This window comes from Hemitrygon akajei, chromosome 9 (genome assembly GCF_048418815.1).
Source record: "Hemitrygon akajei chromosome 9, sHemAka1.3, whole genome shotgun sequence".
In the NCBI taxonomy this organism is placed as follows: Eukaryota; Metazoa; Chordata; class Chondrichthyes; order Myliobatiformes; family Dasyatidae; genus Hemitrygon; species Hemitrygon akajei.
The window spans coordinates 105,591,424-105,618,711 of record NC_133132.1 but is presented as its reverse complement, the minus strand read 5'-3'; the positions used below and the strand labels follow the sequence as shown (position 1 = coordinate 105,618,711).

At 40.3% G+C, this 27,288-nt stretch overlaps 2 protein-coding genes across 16 annotated transcripts in view; one reads left to right on the top strand and one right to left on the bottom strand.

Moving 5' to 3' along the window:
* The window catches only part of fbxo9 (F-box protein 9), a 140,852-nt gene that overhangs the window by 106,603 nt on the left and 6,961 nt on the right, over positions 1–27,288 (top strand). For 12 of the 15 annotated variants that reach the window (XM_073056739.1, XM_073056742.1, XM_073056741.1 and 9 more), the window contains one exon: positions 7,039–7,099. In XM_073056739.1, coding sequence (XP_072912840.1) covers positions 7,039–7,099 — 61 coding nt within the window. Of the gene's footprint in view, positions 1–4,176; positions 4,801–7,038; positions 7,100–19,473; positions 19,492–19,579; positions 22,752–27,288 lie in introns of those variants that run through there. The other 3 variants (XM_073056743.1, XM_073056744.1, XM_073056740.1) reach the window with 3 other exon arrangements.
* Positions 5,979–27,288, bottom strand: part of LOC140733432 (chorion-specific transcription factor GCMa-like) — a 41,248-nt gene continuing 19,938 nt past the window's right edge. The window contains exons 4-6 of the mRNA XM_073056754.1: positions 19,546–19,658; positions 10,101–10,223; positions 5,979–9,424 (exon numbers count right to left, since the gene is read on the bottom strand). Coding sequence (XP_072912855.1) covers positions 8,837–9,424; positions 10,101–10,223; positions 19,546–19,658 — 824 coding nt within the window. The 3' untranslated portion in view covers positions 5,979–8,836. The remainder of the gene's footprint in view (positions 9,425–10,100; positions 10,224–19,545; positions 19,659–27,288) is intronic.

The window sequence follows — 27,288 nt, the reverse complement described above, 5'->3', positions numbered from 1 at the left end:
TTAATTGGTCGTTGTAAATTTTCGTGTGGTTAGGCTAGGAATAAATAGATGCATTGCTGGGCAGTGCTGCTCAGTGGGCCAGTAGGGTCTGTTCCACGCTGTATCTCTGAATGAATAAATAAATGTATTTTCTGTCAGAATCTCCTTGTGTATAATAGAAACATAGAAAGCCTACAGCACAATACAGGCCTTTCAGCCCACAAAGCTGGGCTGAACATACAAGGTAAGGAGTGTAGCTACTCCTTACCTAGCATCACTTTTTGCACATACAATGCCTATATATAAGCTATTCTTCTGTATTTATACTTTTTTTTGTTGTATGCCTTATGTTTATTGTATTTTTTTATGCTGCATCAGATCAGGAGTAACAAACATTTTGTTCTCCTTCACTTTTGTTTACTGAAGGATGACAATAAATGATCTTTAATCTTGAATTCTTGATGATAGATGCCAGTGACAGTGCCTCATGTAGAGATGCCTTTGAAAAAATGTCCCTTTGCATACGTATTCATTAATAATTTTATTGAATTTGTTTCCATCACTTTTGCAGATAGCATATTCCATATTATCATAACTTACTGTATAAAATATTGTATATTTATAAACAAAATTCTTCATTTTTCCTTTAGTAATGCGCATAATGCTGGAGTAACTCAGCAGGTCAGGCAGCATCTATGGAAAGGAATAAAAAGCCTACATTTTGGGCTGAGACTCTTTGTTAGGACATTTTGCATTTACGGTAGTTTGTTATAACCAGTTATTAAGAATACCTGATGAATTATTCTAAATGTCAATAATAGCACTTCAATCTGTGCCCTACAATTCTCTCTCTTTAAATTGTTATATGGACTTTGTCAAAGTCAGGTCATAATTGGGAGTAATGCCAAAAATAACTGGGATATACTTTAAAAACATTGAGTATGATTTGTAAAATTCAGTGGTTGTACATATTGAGGCAAAAAATGCAGCAAGCCTGATAACTCAAAATGACCAGCATGGTAACATTAATTTTTTAATCCACCCCTGAATGCTTGATATCAGGGAAACTTACTTGAAAAATGAAAACATGCGATCAAAAAGCAGTGTTAGAGGAGCTCAGCTGTTTAGGCAACAGTTTTGATGCAGTGTCGTGGCCTGAATCATTAACCATTTTTTGCCTTCACAGATCTGCTAAGGTTTTTTGGTCCAGATTTCAGCATCTGCAGGCTCTTTTGTTATTCTGTAGGGTTAGTTTAAAATTCAAAGTAAACCTAGTATCAAAATATGTATTCGTCACCATATACTACCTTGAAATTAATTTTCTTGCAGGCACTCACAGTAGAACAAATAAATACAATAGAATCAATGAAAAACTACAAAGACTGACAAGCAATGAGCAAAAGAAGACAAACTTTGCAACTACAACAAAAACTAATAATAATAAATGAATAATACTGAGAACTTGAGTTGCAGAGTCATTGTAAGTGAGTCCATAGGCGATGTTCAATGATCAGTTCAGTGCTATGGTGAGTGAAGTTATCCACAATAGTTCAGGAGCCTGATAGTTGAAGGGTATTAACTGTTACTGAACCTGGTGGTGTGGCTCCTGGATCTTCTTTCCCATGGCAGCAGCAAGAAGTGAGCATGGCCTGGATGGTGGAGGTCCTTGATGGATACTGCTTTCTTGTGACAGCACTTTTTGTAAATATGCTCAAAGGAGAGGAGGGTGTTTCCTGTGATGGTCTGTACTGTATCCACTACTTTGTGTAGACTTTTCTATTCTTAGGCATTGGGTGTTTCCATACTGGCCATGATGCAATCAGTCAATAATCTCTCCACCACACATCTAAAGAAGTTTGTCAGAGTTTTAGATAACATGCCAAATCTTGACAAACTTCTAAGAAAGTGGAGGCACTTTAGGATTGGAGGCCCATAAGCATGGTGTTCCCCACAGTTCGGTGCTAGGCCCCTTGCTGTTTGTCATCTGTAGCGATGATTTGGGATGAGAATGTATGAGGCATGGTTAGTAAGTTTACAGATGACACTAAAGTAGGTGGTGTCATTAACAGTGAAGATGGCTTTCAGGATTTGCACACAGATTTTTGAGTGGGCTGAGAAATGGCAAATGGAGTTTATTTTGAACAGGTGCTATGTGTTGCATTTTGCAAAGACAAATCAGGATAGGACATTCATGGCAGAAAATAAGGAATTGGAGAGTGTTGTACAACAGAGGGACCTAGGGGTACAAGTAAATGTTTCCCTTTAAGTGGTGTAACAGGTAGATAGGGTAGTAAAGAAGGCATTTGGCATGGTGGCCTTTTATCAGTCAGGCACTGAGTATTGGAGTCTGGATGCTTTGTTGTAATTATACATGATGTTGATGAGGCTGCATTTGGTCTATGTTCTGTTTTGGTCACTCTGCTACTGGAATGAGTGCAGAAGAGATTCTCGAGGGTATTGTCAGGACTAGGGACTAGGTTATGGGGAGAGGCGAAGGAGTTGGGCTCTATGTATTGCAGCATAGGAGAATGAGAAGTAAGTTTATAGAGTTGTATAAAATCATGAGGGTCATAGCCAGGGTGAATGCACAGGGTCTTTTTCCCATGGTTGGGGAATCAAGAGTTAGAGGTCACAGACGATGGTCAGAGTATAGAATGAGGTGTCAGAGGAAGTGGTCACGGCAGGTACCTTAACAATATTTAAAAGTTCAAAGTAAATTTATTGTTATGATACGTATATGTCACCATGAGATTCATTTTCTTGCAAACATTCATAGTGGATACCAAGAAATATATTAATGTAATAAAAATTACACACACAAAAACTGACAGGCAACCTATATGCAGAAGAAAAACTACAAGTACAATTGACATACATAAATAAACAAATAATACCAAGGACGTAAGTCGTTGAGTCGTTGAGTCCTTGAAAGTGAGTCCATAGATTGTGTTCTCTTATCAGTTCAGTGTAGAGGTGAGTGAAGTTATTCACACTGTTTCAGGAGACTGATGGTTGAAGGGTAATAATTGCTTCTGAATCTGGTGGTGTGGGACATAATATTTATAAGGTACTTGGTAGGGTATGTGGATAGGAAATATTTAGAGGGATTTGGGTAAAACGCAGGCAAATTACACTACCTTAGATGGGAATCTTGGTAGGGATGGGCCAGCTGGGCTGAAGGGCCTGTTTCCATAGCAAGTAATTCTGTGAATATTATTTCTGTTAGTTATTTCTTCTTACAATAATGTCAGAACTTTTTTAGTTAATAATGATCATCTTTTGTTTATAATAAGCATAACAATTCTCTTCCTCATAAAATTGTGTGACGGCTTTCCTTTTATTTCATTGCCTGTTACATTATTTGCTCTTTGGCTTTAATTTATCAGAGTCAGTTTTTATTTTGGAAGAAAATTTCAGATGATTTAAGAACTTTGCCTGGTCATTCTGAGCATTGGGATGTGAAAACTCTTCATACAGAAAACAGAAGCAGAAATTCCTGTAATGTGTACCTTACTGTGGATAATTACAGAATAAGTGCTGTTAGAACAGATCCATACTTGCCATAAGGCCATAAGACATAGAAGCAGAATTAAGCCATCCAGCCCATCAAGTCTGCTTTGTTATTCTATCATAGATGATTATTATCCCTCTAAACTCATTCACCTGCCTTCTTCCCATAACCTTTGACACCCTTTCACATCAAGTAATTATCAACCTCCACAGCCATCTGTGGTACTGAGGTCCCCACTGATTCACCAGCCCCTGGTTAAAGAAATTCCTCATCTCTGTTGTAAAGGGATGTCCATCTATTCTGAAGCTGTGCTCTCTGGTCCAAGACTCACCTACGATAGGAAATATCCTCTCCACATTTATTCTATCTGGACCAGGGGTTCCCAACCTGGGGTACACGGACCACTTGCTTAATGGTATTGGTCCATAGCATAAAAAAAGAATAGAAATCCCTGATCTAGACCTTTCACTATTCAATAGGTTTCAATGAATTCCCCTCTCATTCTTCTAAACTGCAGCAAGTACAAGCCTAGAGCAATTAAATGCTCTCACTATTGAAACCCTATCATGACTAAATTTAGGCATTCTGTTGTCATGTAATTAATTCCATGATTATCAAAATAATAGGGACACTCTTTTTCAATCAAGACTTGTAGAATATGTCTAATTTATATATTTCATTTTTAGGTCAACTGGAGAGACTGCAGTTTCCACATTTGACATCGATAAAATGTACACACCCTTATTCTTCGCTCGTGTGAAGAGCTTTACAGCATTTTCTGAAACACCTCTTTAATTTGATCTAATCTGCTGGTTTAGATTTGTATTCATTGTAAAGTTCCTTATGCATGAGTGGGATGATATTAATGCTACCTTAAGAACTGCAGTCTCCGTTTGAATAGGATATTGCTGTCTGAGTGCTTTTTAAAAGGTGCTAGATATATTGCAAGAAAAATGGGTCTGAAATTGCAATTAAAGTTTAAATGCACTGTTTCATTTATCCATCGGAGTGATATGGATAAAATAAAAATCAGAAGTCTGCATTGGGGCTTGGGCTATATAAATATTAGAGAATAAACTTTGAGGCTGTTTGCATTGGTGGCAGTGTTTTAATTTTTCTTCTCATATGTCAATATTTGCAGAATTTTTACAATGTGTTACCAGAATGAAATCTTCACTTTTTTATTACGGATTGAGTAATTCATGTTATCTGTGATTTCTGATTTCAAAGCTTTAATTGATTTAGTTTTTAATAATTTACTTAAACTGAAATTATGTTTCAATAATGAGATAAATGTTTTCTTTGAAATATTTTTGCTGTGTCTTTATTGTGTTTGCTGCCTATGTTTCTCAGCCTGTGACATTTTAAATATATTGCAGGACTATAAGACTAGAGAGCAGAAATAGGCCATTTACTCATTGATCTGCTCCACCATTCCATCATGGCTAATTTATTATGCCTCTCAACCCCATTCTTCTGCCTTCCCTCTGTAACTTTTGACACCCTGACTAATCAAGAACCTGTAAACCACTACTTTAAGTATACCCAATGACTTGGCCTCCACAGCCATCTGTGGCAATGAATTTCACTGATTCACCACCCTCTGCTAAAGAAATGCCATCTCATCCCTGTTCTAAAGAGACATCCTTATGCCTCAAGTCTCCCACTATAAGAAACATCCTCTCCACATGCAGTCTATCTCAGCCTTTCAAGAAGACATTAATAGGCAGGGAATAGAGGAATACAAACCTTGTGCAGAGCAATAGGATTAAACACGCATCATTGTTGTACAGACTTGGTGGGCTGAAGGGCCTTCCCCTGTGCTGTACTGTTCTATGTTGTATTTAACTCTGTCTCAATTTCTTGTAGTCCAAATGTGCAAATTCTTTCATTTGATGAAAAGCTAGGAATACCAAAGTTTATTGCATGCAGGAGTGAACAGGGTTAAAGTACAGGCCAGCACAGGAGCATAGCAGTTATAACGTTATTACAACAGCAGCAACGTGCATTCAATTCTGCTGCTATCTGTGAGGAGTTGTATGTTCCCCCCTTGGCTACGTGGGTTTCCTCACATATTCCAAAGGTGTACAGGTTAGTGAATTAATTGGTCACAATGGGTGTAATTGGGCGGTGCAGACTTGTTGGACCAGAAGGGCCTGTTCCTTGCTGTATCTCTAAATAAAGTGAATACCCTCTAAAAATTGTACAACAAAATAGATCATGTGATTTGTTTTTACATACTTAAAATAGTGACATCGCCTCTTTGAAGGTAAAGCTGTGCATGGGAGGTTTGTCAGTTTTTATTTATAATTATGGTTTTGCAGTCTTCCGACTTTGACATGAGAATCTTTTAGCTGTATATCAAATGTATTTCCAATTCCTTGTCATTTGGAAGGTTTAGTCTTTAAAGCATTTTTCAGGTACAGAGCTTTGTAAAAGTATTCAGCCGTAACACTTTGTTCACATAAATGAGTACTAGATCCAGGGATTTTGATCAATTTATCTGAGAATTTTTATTTGTGGATCACACGCCCCTTTCCCCCCCACAGAAGAGCCCCAAAAATGGGTAAATGTTAAAGTCTGAAAAACTAAAAATTCAAAAACTGAACTTTCAGCAGTTCTAAAGTATTCATCCCCCTTAGCTCAATATTTAGTTGGACCACCTCTCACCACTATTACAGTCTTGTTGGATAAGTCTCTATTACATTTTACATGCATGATGAAGCAAGATTTGCCCATTTCTCCTTGCAAAGTTGCTCAAGCTATGCCAGGTTAATTTGGGAATGGCGGTGGACAGCAGTCTTGAGATCTTGTTAACTTCATGTTCGATCAGGTTAAGGTCAGGACTCTGAGCAGTTCATGGACATAAATTTTCTCCATTTGAAGTCACTTCATGGTTGCTCTGGCAATATGCTTGGGTCGTTGTCCTGCTGGAAGATGAACTTCCTCCTTAGTTTATTCATTCTGGTTGAGGCTAGCAGGTTTTTAATCCAGGATCTACCTGTATTAACACCAGTCATCTTCCCATCAATCAGCTGTCCTTTAGAGCAAATTGTAAACTCTAGTATTGCATATTTTCACATAGCATGAAGACTAGACATGCAGGAAATTAACACATTTCCACTTAGGAGTCCAGAACTTCTTGACTGAAAACCATTTTTTAATCAGTTTAATGGTAAAAGCTGACACTGCTGTACTCTAAAGAGGTGGTCCTGTTTCATTTAATAGAAACCCAATTTTACCTTTAATTTCAAGATTTGTTGAACTGGTCTATGTAGCAGTGCAGTGCCATTACAGCTCAGGGCATCAGAGTTCGGAGTTCAATTCTGGCACAGTCTTTAAGTTTATACATTCTCCCTGTGAATCGTGTTTTTTTTCCCTAATGCTCTGATTTTCTCCCACAGTCCAAAGACGTATCAGTAGATTAATTTACAATTATTGTAAATTGTCCTATGATTAGGCAGCCTAAATGATATAAATGTTATATTTCCTAGTAAACATTCAATTTAAAAGTTTTGATAGTGTTGGACTTGGATGTATTTGCACAGGACATTGAAGACTGACAATGGAGCCCTGAAAGAAGCTGTTTCAGATGGTGGTGTTGATCAGGTGAAATCCATTACAGTCCTTTATCTAAAATTATTTTGTATCCAGATGGTTTTGTTTTCTTATTATTCATTTGTTCATTGCTGTGGACTTCTATGCCAAATATTGAAAGGCCTTGATAGTGTGGAAGTGCAGAGAATATTTCCTATTTGTTGTCCTGAGCTGAAGAGCCATTCACATTGATTAGGGGGTCTGAAGTCCAGGCACATTTACACCAAACCAAAATACATTAGGGACTAGATGGTCTTTTAACAAAATCTCAGTGTTTTTATATTAAGATGGTAAGCTGATGCTGTTTGCTGTTTTTTCTCTTATGACACTTATCAAACTTAGTCAGCCACTATTGTACATTTGCCATTTTGATCAGAATCAACCAAGCTCCCTTCATTGATTTAGAACAAGTGGCAGCATGTTGCAATAACTGAGTGTCGAAGCAAATTAATATAAACTATGGCCCTTTCTAAAATTGAATCCATCAATAACTTTATGGTGACTTATTAAAACAGTTTTAATTGGTGTTCAGCTAACTGAGCCTGTAGAATCTTTGCCATTTAGGTATTTTAATAGAATCACATTTCAGTCAAACAGTGACATTTGATAATATTTTCATAAAATACATTATAATTTTCAAAAATAAAGTAATGTAATAAAACTACACAGTAAATTGCTTAAAATCAAATAAAGGCACAAAGGCAAATATTTTCCTCCCAAAAGCTGTCTTAATTCTCATCTAGATAGGGAAATTAGTTGAATGGTAACTTTTATGGTTTCTGACATCCCAAGGTGACCCTGGATTTAAACATGAAGCAGGTGTAATGATATTGGAAGAGAGCTGGGATTGAACTGGGATCTCAGCACCAAATATCTGAGTTCAGTCCTGATCTTGGGTGCTGTCTGTGTGGAATTTGCTCTTTGTTCCTCCCACATCCCAAAGCTGGCTGATGTAAAATGCATCTAATATGTGGGCATGTGGTGACATCTTTGACAAGTATTGAAGGCAAAGTGCAATTAATGTAAGATGCCCGTTTCTGTGCTGTATTTTTTTATGACTAATTGACCCTTTAAAATGTTTCCTGGGAATACAATTTTCCAAAAATTGGACTTATAATTCTGAAACATCAAGATCGGTAAACTTAATGTACACTTGATTCACTGAGTTTTTATATATTTAACATGCAAAGCCCTTCCACACAAGTCTGTTAGAATTGGCTTAATCCAAAGGCCACTTGCCTAAATAGTAGGCTATGTTTTATTCATCGCACCACAAGGAATTGGCAAACTATACACTTAGTGGCCACTTTATTAGGCAGACTTACTTATTAATGTCAATAATCAGCCAATCATGTGGCAGCAAATCAATGCATAAAAGAATGCATGGTCAAGAGGTTCAGTTTTGTTCGGACCAAACATCAGAATGTGGAAGTGACCTTGACCACAGAATGATTTTTGATGCCAGACATGATGGTTTGAGTATCTCAGAAACTGCTAATCTGGGATTTTTACACCCAACATTCTCTAGAGTTCACAGAGAATGGTGTGAAAAACAAAAATCATCCAGTGAGTTATGGTTCTGTAGGCCAAAGCACCTTGTTAATGAGGAGATCAGAGGAGAATGGCTTCATTTCCCTGATGTACATAATTAAGAATGAGCTGGTCACGAAAGAGTCCTATTATTGAGTAGTATTGGCACCTTTTTGTCCTCCACATGTTCTAGGTTGGTTATTTATTTGTGGCAAACCCCTACACAGGATACATGGCGGCAGATACGTAAGTGCTGTTCTGATTTTGTAAGTACATATCATAAACATAATCACCATATTCATCCGTGTTGGGTTTCGAGGCTTGATAAACTGTCTTGTTCAGGTTGTTCCCTGTACATTGTGCATGCTGTGTTGGATCACGTAGGTTCCTGGAACTAGTAGCATCATTGCAAGGATCTGGCGATCCTTGAGAATATCTGATAAATGAGTTGCTGTAAGCAGTCTTTCCTAAAGGGATCTTGTTCCAGTTGGGATAGTCTCCACACTCAAAACTTGCACTGCAGGTTGTTGCGGAGCCACTATAATTTCCAGGATTATGGCACCCTCCACTAAACTGTGTACATCTACCGTAATATCTGCTAATATCCATTTCACATGGATCATAAAGGTAAGTTGGTTTTCCAAAGTCATGCCCATTTGTGTATGGTAGGCATGGATTACCAGAGAGGTTCTCAAGTGCTATGCAGTCCTCCAGATTTGCGTTGACGTACAGACTGGAGAAAATGCCTCTACCATTGGAGGCATATGTTGGCTGAGGTCCTTCACATTCAATTGTCCCTGTCAATGACTGGAGCAGAAGAAAGACAAAGTTTTAGTAACTAATGGAAACAAAACAGACTGAATAACATAAACACAAGATTCTGCAGATGCTGGAAATCACATAAAATGCTTGAGGAACTCAGCATGTCATGCAACGTCCCTGGAAGAGAATAAAGAGTTGATATTTTAGGTCAAGACTACATGAGGACTGGAAAGGAAGAGGAAGAAGCCAAAATAAGAAGATGGGGGGCAGGGGAAACCAGGTGAGGGGAGGATGAAAGTAAGAAACTGGGAGGTGATAGGTGGAAGAGGTAAAGGACCTTAGAAGAAGGAATCTGAAGTAAAATGAGAATGGACCATGAGAGAAAGGAAAGAAGCTCTAGAGGGAGGTGATGGGCAAATGAGGGGAAGAAAAGGGCAGAAGGGTGGCTAGAATAGGGAATAGAAAGGGAAAGGGGGCAACTTGGAGAAATTGATATTCATGCTAAAGGGTTGGAGACTTTAGCATGAAGAGAATATGCAGTGTTGCTCCTCCAACCTGAGCTGCTGCAATTTGGAGCAACACACTAAGCGTTGGAGGTGGCATTTTTTGCCCTTTATTTTCATGTTTGCACCTTATCCCATGGTAAAGTACTTTGATCTCACTATCACTATACACATTTCCATTCACAGTTCTCAAGCATTAACACCAATTGCCAGCTTACCTGCAGTTCCCTTTTGTCTTTGTAGCAGCCATTTTCAGCATATGGTCTTTTTTTGTTGATTGATCTCCTTGCTTCAGCTTCTGTCTTTGTCTCTGGTCTCGGATGATCATGCACACCTTTAGCCTTCCCAATAAAAAAAAACCAGACTATATTACACCATTGAACAATAAGACCATGTTTTGTTCTTCTACAGTTTTCATGATATTCCTGCAAACCTAGCTTCAAGTGTCTAAGAACATGCAGAGACAAAATTGGGAGTTTGTTCTCTCAAACAATGACCTACTCCATAGTGTCTCTTTGAATCCTCAGGCTGTTGTAATAATATCTTCTGCAACTAGTTTAACTAAAGAATGTTTAAAAAAAATAGCAAGAAAATGATTTGCATTTGTTGGTTTCAGGAAGTAGAGTGGAATCTGAAAAATCATTAACTGCAAACTTGGAAATTGCCCAGTGAATCTTGGCCCATGCAATCCCTCAACTAAATATCTTGCAATTTACAATGCAAAGTAAATAGTTATTATTGCCCCTTATTATAATGGAGATAGGCCAGAGCCCTCGGTAGAGTGGGTACAAGGATATGTTTCCATCAGTAGGAAAATCTAGATTCTGAGGGCACAGCCTCACAATAAAGGGATGTCCCTTTAGAACAGAGATGAGGAGGAATTTCTTCAGCCAGAGAGTGGTGAAACTGGAATTTGTTGCCACAGAGGATAGTGGTAGCCAAGTCATTGTGTGTAGTTAAAGCAGAGACTGATAGGTTGTTAGATGGGAATGAGGATTTAGGGTGATGGCAAAAGTTGAGAGTTGAATAAAAAGAACCTCAGCCACAATTTCTACAGATGTGGAGAGCATTCTAACTGGTTGTGTCACCATCTGGTATGGACAGTCACTGTACAGGATTGGAAAAAGCTGAAAAAAGTTGCAAACTCAATCAGCCCCATCTTAGGCACTAGCCTCCCTAACATTGGGGTTTAATTCAGAGAAGGAAGTTTGAGAATCAGAACAGGAGTGCTGCAGGAGCCATTTTGATTTTTTTCTTCTCACCGGGGTTAAGAGAGACGGGACTGCGCAGGCGTGTGACGTCGGGCAGTGAAGCATACAGACAGACAGACATACTTTATTGATCCCGAGGGAAATTGGGAAGATTTAAAAGGTACACAGCCTTCTACAGCGGGCAGTGGGGTGAGCCGGGAGCAGAGTGAAGGCTTAAGGGCTTTGGCTCAACGGGCTTAGGCGGAAATGAGCGAGGCAAGGTAGGTCTAGTTTTCAATTTTTCCTGTTATTTGAGGAAAGGGGGAATTATGAGTGTGAGGGCAGCTTGTTCTCGGTGTCAGATGTGGGTGATCCTGGAGTCTCCTAGCCTCCTGGACGCCCACATCTGCGTCAGGTGCGCCGAGCTGCAGCTCCTAAGGGACCGTGTTAGGAAACCGGAGCTGCAGCTCGATGACCTTTCTCTGATCAGGGAGAGTGAGGAGTTGATAGAGAGGAATTACAGGCAGGTAGTCACACCAGGGCCACAGGAGGCAGACAAGTGGGTCACGGTTAGGAGAGGGAAGGGGAAGAGTCAGGTACTAGAGAGGATGCCAGTGGCTGTACCCCTTGACAATAAATACTCCTGTTTGAGTACTGTTGGGGGTGACAGCCTTCCTGGGGGAACCAACAGTGGCCGTGCCTCTGGCACAGAGTCCAGCCTTGTAGCTCAGAAGGGTAGGGAAAGGAAGAGGAAGGCAGTAGTAATAGGGGACTCGATAGTTAGGGGGTCAGATAGGCGATTCTGTGGACGGAGTCAGGAGACCCAGATGGTAGTTTGCGTCCCTGGTGCCAGGGTCCGGGATGTTTCTGATCGTGTCCAAGATATCCTGAAGTGGGAGGGTGAGGAGCCAGAGGTCGTGGTACATATAGGTACCAATGACATAGGTAGGAAAAGGGAAGAGGACCTGAAAGGAGAATATATGGAGTTAGGAAGGGAGTTGAGAAGCAGGACCGCAAAGGTAGTAATCTTGGGATTACTGCCTGTGCCACGTGACAGTGAGAGTAGGAATGGAATGAGGTGGAGGATAAATGTGTGGCCGAGGGATTGGAGCAAGGAGCAGGGTTTCAAGTTTCTAGATCATTGGTACCTCTTTTGGGGCAGGTGTGACCTGTACAAAAAGGACAGGTTGGACTTGAATCCCAGGGGGTCCAATATCCTGGCAGGGAGATTTGCTAAGGCTACCGGGGAGACTTTAAACTAGAATGGTTGGGGGGTGGGAATCAAATTGAAGAGACTAGGAGAGAGGTTAGTTCACAAATAGAGAAAGCTTGCAGACAGTGTGTGAGGGAGGATAAGGCAGGTGATAGAGAAGAGGAGCACTCAGAAGATGTAGGGCAGAAGGAAGAAAAAGATTGTAAAGTTGTTTGCACAGTTAGGGATAAACAGAGTAAGAGGTGGAGAATTTCTTAAATGCATTTATTTTAATGCTAGGAGCATTGTAAGAAAGGTGGATGAGCTTAGAGCATGGATTGATACCTGGAAATATGATGTTGTAGCTATTAGTGAAACATGGTTGCAGGAGGGGTGTGATTGGCAACTAATTATTCCTGGATTTTGTTGCTTCAGGTGTGATAGAATCGGAGGGGCAAGAGGGGGAGGTGTTGCATTGCTTGTCAGAGAAAATATTACAGTGGTGCTTTGGCAGGAAAGATTAGAGGGCTTGTCTAGGGAGGCTATTTGGGAGGAATGAGAAAGGTGTAGCAACACCTGTAGGGGTGTATTATAGACCACCTAATGGGGAGCGAGAATAGGAGGAGCAAATTTGTAAGGAGATAGCAGATATTTGTAGTAAGCACAAAGTTGTGATTGTGGGAGATTATTTTCCACTGGGAAGCCCATTCTGTAAAAGGGGTGGATGGTTTTGAGTTTGTAAAATGGGTGCAGGACAGTTTATTGCAGCAATACATAGAGGTACCAACTAGAGAAGGGGCAGTGTTGGATCTTCTGTTAGGGAATGAGATAGGTCAGGTGACAGATATGTGTTGGGGAGCACTTCGGCTCCAGTGATCACAATGCCATTAGTTTCAATATAATTATGGAGAAGGATAGGTCTGGACCCAGGGTTGAGATTTTTGATTGGAAAAAGGCTAACTTTGAGGAGATGCAAAAGGATTTAGAAGGAGTGGATTGGAACAATTTGTTTTATGGGAAGGATGTAATAGAGAAATGGAGGTCATTTAAAGGTGACATTTTGAGGGTACAGAATCATTATGTTCCTGTTAGGTTGAAAGGAAAGGTTAAAAGTTTGAGAGAGTCATGGTTTTCAAGAGATATTGGAAACTTGGTTTGGAAAAAGAGAGAGATCTACAATAAATATAGGCAGCATGGAGTAAATGAGGTGCTCGAGGAATATAAAGAATGTAAAAAGAATCTTAAGAAAGAAATTAGAAAAGCTAAAAGAAGATATGAGGTTGCTTTGGCAAGTAAGGTGAAAATAAATCCAAAGTGTTTCTACAGTTATGTTAATAGCAAAAGGATAGTGAGGGATAAAATTGGTCCCTTAGAGAATCAGAGTGGACAGCTATGTGTGGAGCAAAAAGAGATGGGGAAGATTTTGAACGATTTCTTTTCTTCGGTATTCTCTAAGGAGAAGGATATTGAATTGTGTAAGGTAGGGGAAACAAGTAGGGTAGTTATGGAAACTATGATGATTAAAGAAGAGAAAGTATGGGTGCTTTTAAAGAATATAAAAGTGGATAAATCTCTGGGTCCTGACAGGATATTCCCTAGGACCTTGAGGGAAGTTAGTGTAGAAATAGCAGGGGCTCTGACAGAAATATTTCAAATGTCATTAGAAACAAGGATGGTGCCGGAGGATTGGCGTATTGCTCATGTGGTTCCATTGTTTAAAAAGGGTTCTAAGAGTAAACCTAGCAATTATCGGCCTCTAGGTTTGACGTCAGTGGTGGGTAAATTAATGGAAAATATTCTTAGAGATGGTATATATAATTATCTGGATAGACAGGGTCTGATTAGGAATAGTCAGCATGGATTTGTGTGTGGAAGGTCATGTTTGACAAATCTTATTTTTTGAAGAGGTTACTAGGAAAGCTGATGAGGGTAAAGCAGTGGATGTTGTCTATATGGACTTCAGCAAGGCCTTTGACAAGGTTCCACACGGAAGGTTAGTTAGGAAGGTTCAATCGTTAGGTACTAATATTGAAGTAGTAAAATGGATTCAACAGTGGCTAGATGAGAGATGCCAGAGAGTCGTGGTGGATAACTGTTTATCAGGTTGGAGGCCGGTGACTAGGGGTGTGCCTCAGGGATCTGTACTGGGTCCAGTGTTGTTTGTCATATACATTAATGATCTGGATGATGGGGTGGTAAACTGGATTAGTAAGTATGCAGATGATACTAAGATAGGTGGTGGTGTGGATAATGAAGTAGGTTTTCAAAGCTTGCAGAGAGATTTAGGCCAGTTAGAAGAGTGGGCTGGAAGATGTCAGATGGAGTTTAATGCTGATAAGTGTGAGGTGCTACATTTTGGTAGGACTAATCAAAATAGGATATACATGGTAAATGGTAGAGCATTGAGGAATGCAGTAGAACAGAGTGATCTAGGAATAATGGTGCATTGTTCCCTGAAGGTGGAATCTCATGTGGATAGGGTGGTGAAGAAAGCTTTTGGTATGCTGGCCTTTATAAATCAAAGCATTGAGTTATAGGAGTTGGGATGTATTGTTAAAATTGTACAAGGCATTGCTGAAGCCAAATTTGGAGTATTGTGTACAGTTCTGGTCACCGAATTATAGGAAAGATGTCAACAAAATAGAGAGGGTACAGAGAAGATTTAACCTAAGTTACAGAGAAAGGTTGAACAAGTTAGGTCTTTATTTTTTGGAGCGTAGAAGGTTGAGGGGGGACTTGATAGAGGTATTTAAAATTATGAGTGGGGTAGATAGAGTTGACGTGGATAGACTTTTTCCATTGAGAGTAGGGAAGATTCAAACAATAGGACATGAGTTGAGAGTTAGGGGGCAAAAGTTTAGGGGTAACACAAGGGGAATTTCTTTACTCAGAGAGTGGTAGCTGTGTGGAATGAGCTTCCAGTAGAAGTGGTACAGGCAGGTTTGAATTTGTCATTTAAAAAAAAATTGGTTAGGTATATAGACAGGAAAGGAATGGAGGGTTATGGGCTGAGTACAGGTCGGTGGGACTAGGCAAGAATAAGCGTTCGGCATGGACTAGAAGGGCCGAGATGGCCTGTTTCCGTGCTGTAATTGTTATATGGTTATCTTCAAAAGGTGCTGCCTCAGTAATGCAGCATCTCTCATTAAAAACCCCTATCACCCAGGACATGCCCTCTTCCCTTTTCTCACAGCTACCATTGAGGGGGAGGTACAGGAGCGGAAGACGCACACTCATACAATCAGCATTTCAGGAACAGCTTATCCATTGCCATCGGATTTTTGAATGGACTATGAAACTATGTACACCACCTCACTATTTTCTTTTTTGATCTCTTTTTGCACTACATATCTAATAATTTTATATTTATGTGTGTGCAATATTCCAAGTGTAGTCTAAAAAGAGTGTTTTTCTGAGGGGGAAGAAGAATTACACCAGAGGACATAGGAGCAGAATTAGACCATTTGGTCCATCGAGTCTGCTCCACCATTTGAACATGGCTGATTTTATTATCTCTGTGAACCCCATTCTGCTGCCTTCTTCACATAATCTGTAATGTCCTTGCTAAATAAGAAACTATCAAGCTCCGCTTCAAATATGCCCAATGACTCTGGCAATGAATTCCACAGATTCATCACCCTTTGACTAAGGACAACCTTCCTCATCTCCAGTCCTAGAAGAGAAGATAGTCTTTAGGAACTCTACAGCATTCCTGATGCGGGTTTCAGCCAGAGACGTCAACAATTCATTCCACACCCCACCAGGTTCCTCCAGCTGGAGCAATAATACATAGAGTCATAGAAAAAGTACAGCACAGAAACAGTCCTTTGGCCTATCTAGTCCATGCTAAACCTTTTAAACTGCCTGCTCCCATTGCCCTCTGTACCCCTAACATTAGGTACCTATCCAAACTTCTCTTAAATGTTGAAATCAAGCTTGCATGCACCACTTGTGCTGACAGCTTGTTCCACATTCTCACAACCCTCTGAGTGAAGATGTTTCCCCTCCTCTTCCCCTTAAACATTTCTCCTTTCACCCTTAATTTGTGACCTCTGGTTGTAGTCCCATCCAACCTCAGTGAAAAAAGCTTGTATTTACCCTATCTACACTCCTCATATCAAATCTCCTCTCAATCTACATTACAAGGAATACAGTCCTAACTTACTCTATCTTTCCTTATAACCTGGGTCTTCCAAACCTGGCAATATCCTTGTAAATTTTCTCTATACTTTTTCAAATTTGTTTACATCTTTCCTATACGTAGGTGACCAAAACTGCACACAATATTAGGCCTCACCGATGTCTTACACAACTTCAACATAACGTCCCATCTTCAGTTCTCAATACTTTGATTTATGAAGGCCAATGAGCCAAAAGTTTTCGTTACAACCCTATCTCCCTGTGATGCCATTTTCAATTAATTAAGGACCTATATTCCCAGATACCTTTGGTCTACCACACTCCTCGGTGCTCTAATTGTTCACTGTGGAAGACCTACCCTGGTTGGTCCTGCTGAAGTGCAACATCTCACACTTGTCTGCATTAAATTCAATCTGCCCATTTATCCAGCTGTCCAGATCTCACTGCAAGCCAAGATGGCCTTTCTCGCTATCCACTACACCCCCAATCTTGGTGTCATTCACACTTTTGTTGATCTAGTTAACTACATTATCATCGAGATCATTGATTTAGATGACAAACAACAACAGCCCCAGTGTTGATCCCTGTGGCACACCACTAGACACAGGCCTCCAGTCAGAGAGGCAACCATCTACTACCACTCTCTGGCCTTGTCCACAAAGCCAGTGTCTAATCCAAATTACAACCTCATCTTGAATGCCAAGCAACTGAACCTCCTTGACTAACCTTCCATTCGGAACTTTGTCAAATGCCTTACTAAAGTCCATGTAGACTATGCTGGTACTGTTAAGTTTCACATCAATGGTGACCCCCATGAGTTTGGATGCAGAGGACTCAGTGATAGGATAGCAAGGGACGGTAGTTAGACTCTCTCTTGTTAAAGATGATCATAGTCTGGTTTCTGTATAAGATAAATGTTGGTTGCTACTTCTGAAGCCTTCAACTTCTGAGGAGATTTGAATGAAATTCAACCCTGGTGAAGTTCAATACTGGAGCAGATGATTCAACCTAAGAGCCTGCCTTAAGGAACTCCTACAGTGATGTCTAGGGATGCAAACATTGACTATTATCAATCACACCCATCTTTTAGCATGATAAAACAGTTAAGTGTACTCAGCATTAATCACTGCTCAACCGCATCTCCAGACCAAAAAAAAATCTATTTTTCCTCCCATTGGTAACTTTATAAGGTATCTATGCCACAGAGTTTATGTTCATGGTCTTCTGCTGCTGTAGTCCATCCACTTCAGGGGTCAACATGTTATGCATTCAGAGATGCTCTTCTGCACAGCACTGTTGTAACACGTGGTTACTTGAGTTACTGTCACCTTCCTGTCAGCTTGAACCAATCTGGCCATTCGCCTCTGATCTCTCACATTAACAAGGTATTTTCACCCACAGAACTGCTGCTCACTGGATGTTTTTTTTTTGTTCTTGCACCATTCTATGTAAGCTCTAGAGACTGTTGTGCATGAAAATCTCAGGACATCAGTAGTTTCTGAGATACCCAAACCACCCCATCTGGCACCAACAATCATTCCATGACCAATTGATGTCACTAACATTACATCTTTCCTGTTCTAATGTTTGATCTGAAAAACTCGGTAACACTTATATCATACAATACTAATACTTATGTCAGGCTACTGATTATTGACTACACAGCTTAGTGTTTAACACAGCCATTCTTACAATTCTGATCAAAAGGCTCTAAAACCTGGGCCTCTATACCTCCCTCTCCAAATGGATGCTCAGCTTCCTCACCAGAAACCCAAAATCTGTGTGGATCAGAAATAATATCTCCACCTCACTGATGTTCAACACTGCCACACCTTAAGGATGTGTGCTTAGCCCACTGCTCTACTCTCTCTAAATCCATGACTATGCAGCTAGGCACAGCTCAAATGCCATCTATAAATTTGCTAACAACACAACTATAGTGAGCAGAATTTTAGATGGTGGCGAGAAGGCATACAGGAATAAGACAGATCAGCTGGTTAAGTAGTGTTGCAGCAACACTTGGATCAACGTCAGTAAGACCAAAAAACTGATTGAAAAGTGAGGGAAAACACACCAGTCCTCATTGAGGGATCAGAATTGGAAAGAGAGAGCAATTGCAAGCTCCTGTGTGTCAACATCTCTGAGAATCTTTCCTGGTCCCAACACATTGATGTAGTTACAAAGAAGGCACAACAATGGCTACACTTCATGAGAAGTTTGAGGAGATTTAGTATGACATCAAAGATGCTCGCAAATGTCTAGAGATGTACTGTGAAGAGCGATCTAACTAGCTGCATCACCATCTGGTATGGGTGGGGTGGGGAGCGGGTGTTGGTGGCTTCTGCACAGGATCAAAATAAACTGCAGAGAGTTGTAAACTCAGTCAGCACAATCATGGGCGCTAGCCTCCCCAGCATTCAGGACACATTCAAGAACAATGCCTCAAAGTGGCGGCACCCATCACCATAGACCCCATCACCCAGGATGTGTTCTGTTCTCATTGCTACCATCAGGAAGGAGATACAGGAGCCTGAAGGTACACACTCAACAATTCAGGAACAGCTTCTTCCCCTCTACCGTCATATTTCTGAATGGACATTGAACCCATGAACTACCTCACCACTTCTCTTTCTTTTTGCATTATGTATTTAATTTAACTTTTTTAATATACAGTATACATACCTGCTGTAATTTTAAGTTGTTATTATGTACCTAATAAAGTAGCCATTGAGTGAATGTCTCATACAAAATACTGTAAGAACTCAACATGTTAAGCACCAACTATAGAGGGGAATAAACTGTCAATATTTCAGGCCCAGACCCCTTCTTTTCCAGTCCTGATGAAGGGTCTTGGCCCCAGATGTCTATTTATTCTGCTCCATAGCTGCTGCCTGAATTGCTCAGTTCCTGCAGGATTTTATGTGTGTTGCTCAAGATTTCCAGCATTGGAGAATTTTTTGTATCTCTCCATTTTTTCCATTTCCTCATAACATCATGAATTTAATTAGATAAAATGCATATTTTTTTTAATACTTTCTTCTAATTCTGCTGTTATGTCTTGTGCTCCAGTAAATTCAAGCACAATTGCAATAGCCAATGATGCATACATGTGAATGTGCTTTAGAAGAGGATTAGACCAACCTGAAAGAATATGTATTTTCCTTCATGTCTCCAGAAGTTGGTGACCGGATAGCCACCATGCCCTCGACAAGGCACGAGATTCAAGGCTGCCCCACAGTTTGGACAACATTTCTCTGTAACGAAAAGAACAGTTTTAAAGTACTTGGTCTTTTTAAACTTTCTTGCCTTGCGAAAAGAAACTAAGTATGTGCTGAGATATTGCTTTTCAGTTTAAACAAGAAAACTGCATATGTATACAGTCTCTGGGACATTCCAATGTACTTATCTCTTTCATACAGTATTTGTGACGTTTCAGAGTGCTTTCTAAAAGTTCGTTTATACTTTTAATACAAATACTGTAAATATATTGGCATAAAGCCTTCTACAGATGCTAGAAATCTTGAACAACGCACAAAGTGTTGAAGGAACTCATCAAGTCAGGCAGCATCTGTGGAGAAAATAAGAATTCAGTGTTTCATGCCGATACCCTTCATCAGGCCTATCCATTGGATTGGGGTCGACCATGGATGTCGCATCCTAGCTGCTACACAGTTTGGCACCAGCAGTGTTGCAGGAGTTGAAAGTCAATGTTTGACTCAACGTAGGGCAGCCTTAGGGACCCCAGCTCCAGATTTTTCCTCAGTGTTTACTCCTGAAGCCTTCTCCATGAGCCTTCTTCACCAGATCAGAGATTTCCTTCTCCCAGATGAGCTGCCAACCATGGCTGATGAGCCCCATTTGCCTGATGTGACTGGTTTTAAGGTGCCAGTAACCAGCCTTTGTCCCTCCTACTGTCAGTAGAAATAGTTTTGCCAGGCTCAGTAGCTATGCTGCACATGAATGCCAGAAGGTGGACTTGGTTGTCCGAGACTATTTGAGACATGCCATTTAATGGGTAGTGGGACCTTAACCCCACTACCCCACCACACCACCAACCTCCCCATCCCACCGGCTAAGGCAACCACCCTTCATAAAGACCTATATATTTCCACCCCCCCCCCCATACAGTATTTAGGATTTTCCATAACATTTTTTTTTGAAGTGCAAGTTTCTTGCTATTTGTCCGCTGACTGGTCAAAGCATTAAGAGGCCATTGGCTGAAGGACTTGTATGTGTCTAAGATGAAGGAGTGGCAAGAAAACTCATTGTGAACACTACCCATCCAGTAAACTGCCTTTTCTAAAAGCTAAATTCTAGAAAGTGCTACAAGACTATTAAAACAAATTCTTCACACCATTTTAAAAGTTTCTTCCATCAGCTAGTTAATCTGATCAACTATTCTAGTTAGCTTTCCCTACCCCTCTATCTATAATCCCATCACTGCACTGCACCATAAATACTTTAAACCACTTTATATAATGCTGTTTACATTGTAAATACATGCTGGCATTTAAGTATTTGTGCACATTTTATTCCATGTCTGTACTTTAACCTCTAACTATATTTTTATATATAATTATTTATGCTTTATAATGGTTGAATTTTGATTTTTGTTCCATTTTGCTCCCTGAGCAACATAGCACAGCAGGGCATTCTAATAAATGTAAATGTATTTGATGAATAAAGTTGTTCCTTGATCCTTGAGAACTACCTTAAAATAGTATTGTTTGACCTTTCATGTTCTCCTGAGAGAACAAGGATCTTGCTTTAACATCCCACTTAAATTTAAGTTTTTCATGCATAGTATATGTATAATAGATCCGCTAAATACAAGGGACAGCAATCATAGCTTTCTGATCATTACTTTCCTTATGCAAAAATTTCACACAAAATCCAAATAAATAACACTAGATAACAAAGATATTGTTTCCTGAATACTTTTGGGTGTATCTTATGGATTTTGGGCTGCTAATCATGAAAATCATCATGAAATTCCCCTAGCAGGCACTATTTTTTTTCAAAAATCCTATATTTGTTGTTTCAATTCATTATTCACATCAAATTAACTGATGCCAAGATTAAGGAAGGCATTTCTGTTTGTCCACAAATCAAACAGTTCATCAATGACAGGCGATGCAAAGAACTTCTAGTGGGACTGGAGAAAATTGCATGGAAGGCATTCAAGGATGTTGTTGAAATTTTTCTTGACAACCACAGAGCACCAAACTACATGCAGCTGGTTGAAAACATGCTTCAAGCATTGCAAAACCATTAAGTGCAACATGTCACTAAAGATTAATTTTCTGCATTCCCATTTAAACTTCTTCCCTGAAAATCTTGGTGCTATCAGTGATGAGCATGATGAAAGTTTTCACCAGAACATTGCAGTCTTGGAGAAACAGCATCAGGGCAACTGGAATCTATCAATGCTGGCTGATTATTGTTGGACTCCTAAGTGAGAAGCTTCAGACACTGAGTACAAACAAGAAACATTAAAATATTTTTAGCTTAGTTGAACTATTGTAAAGCATCATCATTATGCAATTAAATACATAATATTCAATAACTAATTTCTTGTTTCTCCAAATTCCTACATGATGCAACTAGTCTGAAATTATATTTGTGTTTAGCATCAAGCAGTCCATCATAACCAAAAGTAAAAATAAAATTCTGAGGAAGCAACACTTTTGAAGAAGTTTGTCACCAGTGAAAAGGTCCCAGAAGTTACTGGAAATAAAAATTGTAAAACATCCCCCCATACTTCCCTCCAACCACCTTAAGATTATGCCTCCTTGTATTAGCCATGATTATGTTGAATTAATACAAGATCTCTGAATGGTTCATGAACACTACCTCACTATTTTGCTCTCTTTTTGCACTACTTTAGTAATAAAGTGGTAGCTGTGTGGAACGAGCTTCCAGTAGAAGTGGTAGAGGCAGGTTCAATATTGTCATTTTTTTTAAAAAAATTGGATAGGTATATGGACAGGAAAGGAATGGAGGGTTATGGGCTGAGTGCAGGTCAGTGGGAATAGGTGAGAGTAAGTATTCGGCATGGACTAGAAGGGCCGAGAATGCCTGTTTCTGTGCTGTAATTGTTATATGGTTTATATGGGTTTTTTTAATATTACTTACTGTAATTTATTATATTTTTATGTTTTGCATTGTACTGCTGCTGCAACTCAATAAATTTCATGACTAGTCAGTGGTATTGCAATGACTTTGTGGTTTGGTGTTTATATTCTGTTTGTTACTTGTTTTTGCTGTTTGCATGATTTGTGGTTTTTTGTGCACATTGGGTGTTTGATGATTTCCTTGAACTGATTCCATGGTGTTTCTTTGTTTCTTGGCAGTCTGTGCAAAGGCAAATCTCAGGGTTGTATACTGAATACATACTTTGATAATAAATGTACTTTGAATACTTGATAATAATTCTGATTCTGAGATATTATGTGGCATTCAAGCCTAATTTTGAATACAAAAGCTGTGAATATTTGTTTTCGTATTAACATCCATTCACTCTCCAACTGCGCAAACCGTCATAGAATCTGTGCTATTTTTTAATAATCTGCCTTAAAGGAAAGTTTTGCTTATTGGTTGAGGGATATTTTATATATACTGACTAACTGCACAGTTCTGCTCTACAGGGTTCTTCCTGGAATGGCTCTCACAGTTTATTCTCAGTCTGAGGGTCACTTTAAAAAGAGTTAGTTATAGACCACTACAGCACAAAAACAGGTCCCTTGGCCTATCTGGTCTGTGTTGACCTGTTATTCTGCCTAGTCTCATCGACCTACACCTGGACCATAGCCTTCTATACTCATAAGACCATAAGTCACATGGGCAGAGTCCATTGAGTCCACTCCGCCATTTTGTCATGACTGATCCCAGATCCCATTCAACTCCATACACCTGCCCTCTCACCATACCCCTTGATGCCCTGACCAATCAGGAATCTATCAATTTCCTCTTTAGATATACCCACAGACTTGGCATTCACCACAGTCTGTGGCAGATCATTCCACAGATTCACCACTCTTCAGCTAAAAAACCTTATTCCTGCTCTAAAAGTTTGCTCCTAAATTTTGAAGCTGTGCCCTCTAATTCTGGATACCCACACTAAAGGAAATATCCTCTCCACATCCACCTTATCTAGTCCTTTCAACATTCGGTAGGTTTCAATGAGATCCCCCTGCACCTTTCTGAATTCCAGTGAGTACAGGCCCAAACATGACAAACGCTCCTCATAATGTTAACTCATTCGTTCCCATAATCATCCTCATGAACCTCCTCTGAACTCTCTCCAAATGATAATACATCCTTTCTGAGATAATGGACCCAAAACTGTTGACAGTACTCCAAGGGCAGCCTGAATAATGTCTTATCAAGCTTCAGGGTTATCTCCTTTTTATATTCTGTTCCTCTTGACATAAATGCCAACATTGCATTTGCATTCTTTACCATTGACTCAACCTGTGAATTAATTTTCTGGGACTCTTGCAATAAGACTCCTAAGTCCATCTGTACCTATGATGGTTGAATTCTTTTCCCCATTTAGATAATAGTCCACACTATTGTTCCTTTTGCCAAAATGCATTATCATACGTTTCCCAATACTGTATTCCATTTAACAACACACACAAAATGCTGGTGGAACACAGCAGGCCAGGCAGCATCTATAGGAAGAAGCACTGTCGACATTTCGGGCTGAGACCCTTCGTCAGGACTAACTGAAAAGAAAGATAGTAAGAGATTTGAAAGTAGGAGGGGGAGGGGGAAATGCGAAATGATAGGAGAAGACCGGAGGGGGTGGGGTGAAGCTAAGAGCTGGAAAGGTGATTGGCAAAAGGGATACAGAGCTGAAGAAGGGAAAGGATCATGGGACGGGAGGCCTAGGGAGAAAGAAAGGGGGAGCGGAGCACCAGAGGGAGATGGAGAACAGGCAGAGTGATGGGCAGAGAGAGAGAGAAAAAAGGGGGTAACTAAATATATCAGGGATGAGGTAAGAAGGGGAGGGGGGCATTAACAGAAGGTAGAGAAGTCAATGTTCATGCCATCAGATTGGAGGCTACCCAGACAGTATATAAGGTGTTATTCCTCCAACCTGAGTGTGGCTTCATTTTGACAGTAGAGGAGGCCGTGGATAGACATATCAGAATGGGAATGGGACATGGAATTAAAATGTGTGGCCACTGGGAGATCCTGCTTTCTCTGGCAGAGCGTAGGTGTTCAGCAAAACGGTCTCCCAGTCTGTGTCAGGTCTCACTAATATATAAAAGGCCACACCAGGAGCACTGGACACCATGGCCAGGTGACAGCCAACTCACAGGTGAAGTGTTGCCTCACCTGGAAGGACTGTTTGGGGCCCTGAATGGTGGTGAGGGAGGAAGTGTAAGGGCAGGTGTATCACTTGTTCCGTTTACAAGGATAAGTGCCAGGAGGGAGATCGGGGGGAAGGGATGGGGGGAACGAATAGACAAGGGAGTCACCTAGGGAGCAATCCCTGTGTAAAGCAGAAAGGGGGGGAGGGAAAGATGTGCTTGGTTGTGGGATCCCATTGGAGGTGGCGGAAGTTACGGAGAATTATACGTTGGACCAAGAGACTGGTGGGGTGGTAGGTGAGGACAAGGGGAACCCTATCCCGAGTGGGGTGGCGAGTGGATGGGGTGAGGGCAAATGTGTGGGAAATGGGAGAGATGCGTTTGAGAGCAGAGTTGATGGTGGAAGAAGCGAAACCCCTTTGTTTAAAAAAGGAAGACATCTATTCCATTTGCCACTTCTTTGCCCATTCTTCCAATTTGTCTAAGTCCTGCTGCAATCGTATTGCTTCCTCAGCACTACTTACCCCTCCACCTATCATCCACAAACTTTGCCACAAAGCAATCAATTCCACTATCTAAATCATTGACAAACAATGTGAAAAGTAGTGATCCCAATACTGACCCCAGAGGAACACCACTGGTCACTGGCAGCCAACCAGAAAGGGCCCTTATTATTCCCACCCACTGCCTCCTGCCAGGACTCATACGTCATCTCATAGCTTTTTTAGTTTTTTGGATTTTAAAATATTTTCAATCATCCAACTTCCCACTCACTTTTGCTACTGTATAGGCCCTTTCCTTGGCTGTTTAATGCAGTTCTTAACTTACCTTGTCAGCCATAGTTGCCTGCACCTGCCATTTGAGAACAACTTCTTCTGTGGGGCATATCTATCCTGCGCCTTCAGAACTATTCCCAGAAATTTCAGCCATCTCTGTTCTGTTGTCATTCCTGCCAGTATCATCTTCAAATCCACCTGGGCAAGTTCCCCTCTCATGCCTCTGTAATGCCCTTTATTCCATTGTGATGCTGATACATGTGAGTTATTCTTCTCCCTCTCATACTGCAGTATGAATTCAATCACCATGATCACTGCCTCCTAAGGGTTCCTTTACATTAAGTTAACTGATAGAATCTGGGTTATTACACAACACCCAATCCAAGATAGCCTTTCCCTGAGTAAGCTCAAGCACAAGCTGCTCTAAAAAGCCATCCCATAGGCATTAAACAAATGCCCTCTCTTGTAATCTGACACCAACCACATTTTCCCAATTCACTTGAATATTGAAGTTCACCATTACAATTGTGACATTACCCTTTACATACCTTTTTCAGCTCCCTTTTCAATCTGAACCCCACATCTTGGCTACTACTTGGAGGCCTATATATGATTTCCATGATGGGTTTTTTTACCCTTGCAGTTTCTTAACTCCACCCACAAAGATTCAACACTCTCTGACCCTCTGTCACCTCTTTCTAAAGATGCAATTCCATCTCTTAACAACAGAGCTGCACCACCGCCTATGCCTTCCTGCCTATCTTTTCGATACAAAGTATATCCTTTGATGTTAAACTCCCAACTATGGCCTTCTTTCAGCCACGACTCAGTGATATATCAACTAATCTCTAATTGTGCAATGAGTTTGTCCACCTTATTCCGAATGCTATGTACATTTTAGTACAGCACCTTCAGTCCTACATTCTTCGCCCTTTTGAATTTTGCCTCTGTGGTACAATTTAACCCTTTGCACTGTCTGCAATTGTACCCAATCATTGGCTTCTCCTTCCTTACATTCATATTATATATTACATCAACTACTTGTATATCTCATCCTCAGCTCTATCATACTGGTTCCTATCCATGTACAGTACCCTTCCCATAAGTGCAGTACTTATCCAAAGTTCTCTTAAATGTTGCAATCAAATCCGCATCCACCACTTCTGTTGGCAGATCACTCCACACTCACACCACCCTCTGAGTGAAAAAGCCCCCCTCATGTTCACTTTAAATATTTCATCTTTTGTCCTTAACCTATGACCTCTAGTTCTAATCTCACTCAACCTCAATATACAAAAACCTGCGTTCATTTTCCTTATCTATATCCCTCAATTTTGTATACCTCTATCAAACTCCCCTTATTCTCCTACACTCCAGGGAATAAAGTCCTAGCCTATTCAACCTCCCTGATAAATCAGGTCCTCAAGTGCCAGCAACATCCTTATAGGTTTTCTCTGTATTCCTTCAGTCTCATTGATAATATCAAACAAGAGACATTGCTATCGAGAGAACCACGTATATTGCAGATCCCACTGGATGGTGATCAAGGGTCAAGTTGTCTCCCCAAGATCGATGTGACAAGGAGTAATTACTGATTACAAATGGAGGATGCTTATAAAAGGAGCATAAATATACTACCATAAAATCCGTAACATAAAATACATTAATGTTTAAATTGCCCCTCCCTTTTGGGGTGTCACAGTAGCCTAGCAGTTAGAGTGACACTATTACATCGCAGGATGTCACAGTTCTAAGTTCAATTCTGTTGTCCCCTAGAAGAAGATTTG